Below are 9,527 nucleotides of genomic sequence, written 5' to 3'. Positions count from 1 at the left end.
CGACGCGAGCGCGTGATGCGGGGCGGGGCGGGGCCGCAGGGGACGGCGCGTGCCCGCGCCCTTAAAGTGACAGCAGCGCCCCTTTGCTCCTCGGCTCCTGCAGAGAAAAGTTATCCCCAGTAACCCCAAGAACCTCCTGGGCTACTGGTCCTCCAGCAATGTCAGCTCTGCAGGAGAATCGGGGCCTGTGACCCTGAGGCTGTGCCTGTCCCAAGCAGTGTCACCATATCGGCCCTGAATTGTCACCAGAAACCCTCAGCTCATTCTTCTGCCCCTGGGTAGAATCAGAGCAACTCCATCACCTCTGACCTGTCCTCAGAAGGACATAGCCATGACAACATTCCAGTTGGGTGGGCTATCCACCATGTCAGCAATGAGATCCCTGCATGTCTCAGGAGGTGCCATTTGTCATTAAGATGATCCATGTGGGAGAGCATCCAGGCGGTTTCTGAGGCACCGTGCCTGGCCTGAGAAACGAGAAATGTGCTGCTGCTGCTGCCTTACATCTCCTCCGCAGCAAAGGCCGTCATGGCTGTGCCATCTCCGTCTCGGACACAATTCCCTGGCAGAGCAGCCAGGAAAACCCCACTGTCAGCCCACATTCTGTGCGCATGGCAGTCTGAAAGCATCAGGCAATTTCAGCAGCAGGAGCCTCTTCCAGAGTTTTAGTCATCTTTCACTCAATTGGAAAAAAAAAATCTTCTAATCCTTTTCTCCTGTCAGGGACTTCCTTTCTTCTCAAAAGTCTTCTTCAGGTCTGCAGCTTGGATTTCTGTAACACCTAGTGTTTGGAAGCAATGAGACCAATATTTTATAACAACTAGTCAATATATTAATGTTGGATTAAATAATTTACAGTAAGAATTTAAGTTACAGGAATAACCAAGGAATCTTTAATTAGATACCAATACTGTAATTAAAAAATGAGATAATTTTGAAAGAACTGCAGGAATGTTATAGCCAGTTGCACAAACAAGCAGATTTGGTGGGCCAGAGGACATGCTCAGTGGAATGTTCCCCTTCTATACTTTGCTTCCAGCTCCCTTTCCCTGTTTCTCCAAGTAAGTCCTTTTTCTAACATCAGCAGGTTAACAGCCTCCTCGTATTTCCAGTAATCCTTAATTTTGGGACAACCTTATTCATGGTAGTGACTTTTGAAGGTCAGGTATGCATTCATGGTAGTGACTATGCTTGATTCTCAGTGTTCCAAAGAAGAGCATAATGAACTCTGAGAGAAGGGCTTATCTGAAGATATTCCTACTCCACACTTCTCTGCTTGCTGCTGGCTCACAGCTATCAAGTATTCTTTTAAGATTTTTCTGTCAATCTCCATTTTGTTAAAAGCCACTCAGATGCTGAGTACAACCTCCAAACTTTGTCTCCTACAAAGATGCCAGACAGGTGTGAGATCTAGCTGCACCTTTCTGTTCTTGTTTATCAAGGTAGCCACACATTTCACTTACGCCTCTGGATTTTTAGTGCCTGTCTCCAAAGGCATTAAATCTCCCATGGTCAGTGAGGGAATTTTTGCTGACTGCTGTCTAACCTCTTGTAGCACAGTGCTAGACTCCATGACAGTGGATAAAGCCCAATCTGTGGAGTCATCTTGCTGTCAGGTGCTGCTCCCCTGCAGGGAGCTGCAAAGGGATATCTGCTGAATCACCCTGGCTTGATTTAAGCACCCAGCCTCACATGCAAGAGCTTGGAGAACCAAGGAGGGAAGAGATTGTGCCAGAGCTGCCAGGCAGATGCACTTGACACTGCAGAGCAAGCTTAGGCTGAGGTCTGGAAGTGGCATTAAAACTGTCTGTGTCTTCTGCCCTTGGGTGGGTATTAATGGAAACTGCTCTCACTGGGTGAGATGCCAGACATTCACAGCCTCATCTGAGATATAAGATTTCCTCTGTCAATGACTTTTCCTGCAGGGGAGGAAGAAGTTTGATCATCGGTAAGCAGAGCCTTGGCACTAAGTAGCTGATGTGCTTCTTAATTAATGAGTTCTGTCTCAAGGCATGTTAAGTACTATGCATGTGGTACATATAGAAATTGCCTTGTGAAATCAGAGTGGAGTAAAATTCCTTCCCATATTTGTGTGGTAGAAGTTGTGTAATAAAGAGGCAGCTAAAGTTGGTCCAACAACTACTACCAGCTGTGAATGCTTCAACTTACCTTCAACTTCTTTTTCTACATTTTAAGTTATGCGCTGTATGTGGCAGCAAATTACTTATCTGCACACTTAAAATATACCAGAGCCTTTGTCCAACAGGAGACAGCAAATAAAAATGTTGTTATAAACAGGTCAAAGAGAGTCCCACAAATGTAACCAGCACTTATCAGTTGAAAGTCTTTGAAGAGATTGGTGGCATCAAGCTCACACTGAACAATTCACAGATTTTTCTACCAGTATCTGAGCAAACTGAGTGATGGGAGGAATTTGTTCTCCTGAGTGGGGCAGTATTCACATTTGACATTAATGGGAATTTTCACATCAGAAAGGCTGAAAGGCACACTCTGAGCAAGAGACAAACAAATTTTGCTGCTGCCAAGTTTGTGCTTCAGCCAGGGGTGCAATTTAAAACAGAAACACCACTCTTTTATCTTCCCTTGCCATCTCTGAATAAATTCTTTGATAGGCGGGAAATGAAAAGCTCCATGTTGTCTGAGCAAGATGAGATCTCTGTTCCATAAAATTAAAATATTTAAAAATTCTAAGATTTTGCTATGAGGATTTTCATAATTTTTCATAATTTTCATAATGCTTAGAAAATCATATTTCAGACTGGCTTCCCTGAGAATGTGTATGCATACATGACCTTACACAAACAAAGCACACACAACCCCCCACCCCCCAAAACAAACAAACAAACAAAAAAACACACCAAAAAATTTAAATACTGTGTAGTCTGTCCTCTCCTTTTTCCTGGCTGAGTGAGACAGATGACTAAGACACTGCAGACCACTGCTGTTGCATTCCCTTCTCCTGCTTGCCAGGTCTCTCTCATAAAGCAAGTGCAGAGGAATCCATTTAAGTGCCACCTTGAGGGATTGCCAGGGAATAGGCATTGTCTATGCAATTCAGTAATCCCACAGATCAATTGGCACACCCACACTGAAAAAGTCATCTAAAGCAGTGTGCATCCAAGCCTGGCTGCAGCATTCTTTGTTTGCCACCAAGTTTTCCTTAAGCAGGATTTTATGCATGCTGAATTTCAAAAAACATATCGAGAGAGGGAGGGAAGAAGCAGTGTGTGCATGTGGGAAGCATACAGAAAAACCGGAAAATAACCTTTGGAAAATGTGAGTCTGAAATGCTCCCAAGATCCCTGCAAGGAGAGCTGTCCCAGAAACAAAATGAAGCATTTAGGAAAGAAAAAGGGCATTTAAAAAAACCCCATTCTTTTATATAGATGTAATAATGGAATTGGATTAGGTTCTACTAAAAACATAGGAGGAAGAGAAAAAACAAAATGTGGGGGCACAAGCCAGGATTTTATCATGGAGATGTCATAAACTACAGCCCAGGACAGCCATGGATCAACAGCATTTTCTCCACTGTTAAATACTAACTCACTTTAAGTAAGTGCTAACTCAGATCACCAAAAACAATTTCTGTATTCAAATTCCTGGCACTATTTGACATTAAGTTGCAATTTCAGAAGCAGAGTATGCATGTCCCATCCTTTCAAAGATGTCCTGAGTGCACATGCATCTTCAGGGAGCATGCTGGGAAGAAAATGATGAGCTGAATGCCAAAGGAAGTTGGGATCTAAAATGCTGCAAAAAATGTAATTCAATCTTTCCTCTTCCCATACCAAAGGATGGAGAAATTGCCCTAATGGCCATGGCTGGCTGCTTAAAGTATCACTGTGCAGTTTAAACATGTATTTATAAAATTGATTAAAAATTAGCAGAATAATAAAATATTGAATGCAAAAATAATTAGATTAGTAATAGCAAGCTCTGTAAGGAAAAGCTCTTTAAATCACATTTCAAAAAGATGGTTGTGGAATAAAGATAAGCTCAATAGTTCCCCACTACACAAAGTTCACATACAAGTATTTCACAACAGATTTTATTTTCTGCACACAAGATGTATCTGCTTTACTGACCTTAACATTATGTATGTTTTCAAAGGCAAATACAGACAAATTAGAAAAAAACCCTACTAGACCTTTCTGTTACTCCAAATAATGTGTTCATTTCTCAGAAGGAGGAATATAAATATAAAAATATCACGGAAAAGCAAAGATGTTTTAAGTCTTAATTATGAAAAGGAACATAGCCTGATTACTGGAGCATGAACTTAGGAATTGAAAAAACAGAGGTGTCACAGCATGACTTTCTGCAGGTCACCTTGAGAATGCTGAATGAATATAGTTCTGCAAATCAGACACTTGGCTGTTCTGTGCAGCTGCAAAGTAGGTGAGATATTTTTTAGGATTTCATGAATTTTAGTTCATTTAGTAGCTTCTGCCAGTGAAATGCATTGTTAGGCAACAAAGAACTCTCCCTGCAGTATAGTGTGACTATACTACATCAGAAAGGCTTTTATCTCAGGGTTAAATCATCATGTTAAAAACATCAGTCTTGACTACAGGGCAATGTCTAGCTGTATTCCCCAATTGCAAATCAATCCACAAACTGTATTTCAGTAGGAAACCCTCTGTTAATTCCCCATGGCTCTGAACTGGTAATTAGGTACTGAGTACTTTGGGTAATCAGGTACTTTGGCAGGGCTCCTGTTTTCTTGAAGGGATAGCTCCAAGAACACACCACCTCTGCCATCAGCCCTTCATGTCTCTCCCACCTGTTTGTTCAATGCAGGTGCATTGCCTTGTACTTACCCACTTGCAATTGCAGGTTGATGATCTGTTCCCTTTTTCAACAAAGGGACTGTTAACTTCTACTATGCAAAGTGTTCTGGGTATACTTATGAGTGTTTTTAATAACAGCAGCTAGAATAAGTATCATAGTGGAACTACCCACTTTTCCTGCTTATGTAAAGATACTAAGGTCATCTGGAAAATATTGTTCTTACTGTGGGGCAAATTACTCAGCTCCCTTTTAGCAATACATTTTTCTGACTGAAACATGGGGTATTAGATAGAGATCAGTATGCAGGACAAATTAACCAAAGCCTGAACAGCTAGAACGAACAAGAATCCTTACGTGGATTTGCTGACTGAGCAGCACCTTCACAAACTAAACTGGCAACCAAATTTGCTGTCATTGAGAATAAACTTCTTACATGTTGGCTTTTTTTTTAATGATGGATTTTTATTACATTTCCAGATGACATTCTTAACCCACGTAAACAGGAATTTGACTTTGCACATAATAGAAAGTGTAAACAGAAATTTGAGCAGCAGTATATGCTCACTTCTTCAACGGGAATCCAGCACTCGCCTTCTACATAAAAAGTCCTGTTGTTTTCAATTTGCACTTCCATTCTGAACCATTTGTAGATACTCCTTGTGTAGCTTTTCTTGGGTTTCATAAAGTTTCTTTAGCTTCTTAATTTGTCCTTTGCTAAGTTCTTTGCCTTCTGTATCATGGGTAGGAAATCCCTGAAATATATTAAAAAAAAAAAAAAGAGTATTTAAGATAAGTTCTTGGACTGCTTTTGTTCTCTATGGAATCATGTTTTAATAAGATAGGGAGATAATGTCATAATGACAGGCTGTCAGGAAGGGGTGTATCTTGGCTAATTTTAGTCACCTAGAAGTTTGACAGCTAACTTTGACTATTTCTCAATGTTCCTTTCCTAGCAAAACAAGAGGCATAAGGGTGTATTTATCTTCTGTCCTGAACCACGTAAGGGAAGCTTAGACCACTAACTTCTAGATGGTTTTAGTTAAGAGAAAAATGACTCATTCCTGAACAGATGGTTAAAATAATCTTTTAACCATACTAGCAGATTGAATTCAAGGCTTAAAGCAGAAGAAGTAAGATATTTATATTCTTGATGGAGAAAGTATGATCAGCATTCTTATGGACATTATCCTTGGCTTACAGGGGTATTTTCCAGTATTTATCCTCTCCATTCTGACTTGTCCCCAGGACTTGAATTTGTGTAGGTAAAGGGGAGAGGCAGAAGCAGTATCAATGACCCAAATCAAGTAGAAGTGAAGAAACAGTGCTTTATGTTTTCCAAGTAACCCTTTTATCGCCAAGGGGAGCAATCAAGAGCAAAGTTATGCATACAGCCCCTTCAGAGAGCCTTTGCCAGGAGAGAGCAAAACAGTGGGCACAAGGGAACAGGGAACACAGGACCTCAAAAAACATCAGTTCTGGAAGAGCTGGGGAGTTTGTACTTGCAAATGAATATCCTGCCTTGCACCAGAGTAATAAATCTGTGAATGAACATCATACACATTCCTACCCACAATATGTATTTTGCTTTGCAGTAAGGGGAGCCAAAGGAAATGTAAAATGAATGTACAAAGGAGAGTAGAAGGAAAATACCCTTGAAATGATGGCTAACAGAGACCTTGCTCCTCAGTGCACAATAAAATTCATATATCACATTTTCCTTCTCTCCTTCCCTCCTCTTGTTACATTAATAGCACTGCCCTGGAGGTTTGGAACAAGATTGCTATAAACATATACAAATAAGCATGCACAACTGGGGGAAGAAAACCCCTCCCTATATGAAGAGAAGTCTCTTACATTTTCATCAAACATGGAATATTTGTCAAGTTCCAATTTAAACATTTCATGTGGTGGAATCTTCATTTTTTCCAGTTTTGCTGCCTGTAATATAAAACATGCATTAACATCACAGTTAATTACTGACAACCTGTCACATATGTAAAAGGAAAAGTACATTATAATTTCAAAATCAAGGAGCATTCAATTAATAATTGGTTATTATGTGAAAAGAAACTTGGAGTGAGGAACAACTCAGTACGTCTTAGATGTGCTTGTCTGGGGGAAAAACTGTTTTAAACCTGCAGAGAACCACTTTGTAAAACAGATGCATTGCAGAAACTCAAAATAATTTGCTTATGTACTCCAAAAACTACATCTGAGTCTTGCTAACTTGGTTCTTTAGTCAACACAAAGTCAATAGCTGCTATAATAAAGCATATTCAGCAATTAACTCACTGCAAAGGGGAATCACCTTTATCAAGTTTCTTGCTGACAAGCTAAGGTTTTAATGCAGGTCACAGAAGAATCAGATGCAGTAACTGCACTGAAAACAAACTGAACTCTCCCTTGTCTGTAAACAAGCACATCTCAGAATCTTTCCCATGTAATTTTTGCTCTATGCAAGGGTATCACCTTTTTTAAAAAATGAAAAAGGTACTTGGAATTTGTGGATGATAAATGCTATTTATGTTGTTTTATTTTTGTATGTGCTCTCTAAAAGTTTTCTTCCTCTTATAACACAGGAATGTATCTCCTGTACTGGCAAAGTCATCAGCATGGCAAACAATATTTTTTCTTATGAGTTCATCTCCTCTGTCTACTCCCCATCCAAAGCCCAAAATCTTTGAGCTATGTGAATTTCAATCACAGATATAAAACATTTCTCTGCTCAATCATAAGAAATAGGGGATTTCTTACAGAGAAAAAGAAAAATAAAGGAGAAAAATAAACCCTTTCACATATACCTATGATATTAGAAAGGGAATCAAATAATAAATGACACAAGCAAAACCTTCTCTAACACTAACAAGCATGTAAGATGCTACTTTGTCAACTAGGTAATACTATTTATAGACTGAAATTTAAGTGCTACAAGTTCTTCTGTAATAAGTTTTTGCAGGCTTTAGTTGTGTTTTGAAAAATGGCTTCTCTATCAGAATTGAAATACCAAGCCTGAACTGCAAGCCAAAGGCATTCTGAGCAGGAAATTGTAAACAAAAAAAAGAAATGGAGACCTGGTTAAGGCTGGGCAGAGAGCCTGTGTTCTAATGGTCTTTCCTGCACGTGACCACTGCTGCCTACACTTTCCTTCAAAATGAGGTTACTTACTTCCTGCTGTTGTTTTTTCCTGGCTGCTTCTTCTTTCTTCCTTTTTTTCTCTTCTTCTATCTGTGGGAGGCAGTGTTGGTGAGTAAAAGGTAATACATTATTCCATTTGGTTGTTTTCTACAAACCTGAGCCAGCTCCCCTGGATATCTAATTACAGACAGAACTGGCAGCATGACCTGCAGCAAACCCACCATGCCTTATAATTAGGATTGTCTGATACTTCCCACTGTATAACTTTGATTTCATTTGCTTTTATTCACAGTTAAACCAGTTCTAACTGTTCAGAATGCATTTTGCATGCAAAATGGATACCTATAATAGAATACCTAAAATAAATTGTCCTATCACTTTAGGGGGAAAACTGTTTTGCAAATGACTTTTTAAAAAGACTATTTCAATGATATTTTAAGCTCTTGCCTCAAACTGTGAAGATATCACAGTTCCTCAAGCAGCAGTTGTATCACTTGATGTTCCTAGGGAAACAACTATCCAAATTTAGCCAACTTGCTAAAAATCCCATCTTGCACTTGCCTGGGAGAGACCTGTCAGTTCTCTAAGTGTTCTGCCAGAACTCAACATAATGCTGTTGCCAGGGAAAAGGGACTCTGGCTGCAGCTCCTACCCAGCAGCATTAAACAAACTGCCTTCAAACGTCACTCTGATGAAAACATCTGGAATTGACTAAAATGACTTCTCCCTTTTCTAAAAAACATCAACATGGAAGGAGAAATGTTGGGAAGTCTTTCAAAGATTTCTAGTCATGACAGAATTTTATTATTTGGTAAAATTGAAGATGGACATATGAAGTGTTACTTTTAAATATTACCAAGTCAAATATTAATACCAGGAAGTGCTAAAAGCAGGGGATCTGTACAGACCTTGTGCATGTGAATTCAAATTCACAAGCTTTACAGAGTAACATGAATTCTTGCCCCCACATCCTGAATATCTCACTAATCCGTACTATATTAATTAAGATTTAGCCAGTACATTTTTTTCCTCACCTATCAGATGAATACAGACTAGTTCTATGGAAAATGTTGACTTCATTTGTACAAACAAAAGAAGTCTGAATTATCTCTCTGGAAGAAAAATTCCAATGAGAAGCTAAGACAGTTTGAATGCAATACTGAACATGCCTTAGTTATATGAAGATCTTAAAAAGCAATAAAATAAAAAATCTTTGAGGTATTCACTAGGTCCCATACAAAGTTTTCAAGAAGCTGTTTCGAAAAATTCTTTTTTTCCAACACACTTAAATTTTTTGTACTAATTCTCTTATGTCATCTTCCTTGTTGCTAGTTTGCTATGATTCTTCTTAAGAATTATGAAAGAAATGTAAAAATATCCATAGCTTACACATTACTTTAAATTTTAAAAATATAGGATGCTTAAAATAATTACCTTTTTCTTTTCTTCTCTTTCTTTCAATAATGTGTCCTTATCCACTAATTTAACCACAGTTGGAAGTCCTAAAGAAGCAAAAAGAGATGGATTAATTTCTTGATTAGCCAAAGATAATGTATTCACCCTGTGATAATTGTTTT

At 39.0% G+C, this 9,527-nt stretch overlaps 1 protein-coding gene across 1 annotated transcript in view; it reads right to left on the bottom strand.

Moving 5' to 3' along the window:
- Positions 1 to 5,256: 5,256 nt before the first annotated feature.
- The window catches only part of CARS1 (cysteinyl-tRNA synthetase 1), a 30,668-nt gene continuing 26,397 nt past the window's right edge, over positions 5,257 to 9,527 (bottom strand). The window contains exons 20-23 of the mRNA XM_014309548.2: positions 9,385 to 9,452; positions 7,981 to 8,040; positions 6,670 to 6,753; positions 5,257 to 5,567 (exon numbers count right to left, since the gene is read on the bottom strand). Of these exons, the coding sequence (XP_014165023.2) occupies positions 5,433 to 5,567; positions 6,670 to 6,753; positions 7,981 to 8,040; positions 9,385 to 9,452 (347 nt within the window). The 3' untranslated portion in view covers positions 5,257 to 5,432. The remainder of the gene's footprint in view (positions 5,568 to 6,669; positions 6,754 to 7,980; positions 8,041 to 9,384; positions 9,453 to 9,527) is intronic.

This window comes from Geospiza fortis, unplaced genomic scaffold, assembly GCF_000277835.1.
Source record: "Geospiza fortis unplaced genomic scaffold, GeoFor_1.0 scaffold524, whole genome shotgun sequence".
NCBI lineage: Eukaryota > Metazoa > Chordata > Aves > Passeriformes > Thraupidae > Geospiza > Geospiza fortis.
This window is presented reverse-complemented; position numbering and strand designations above follow the sequence as displayed.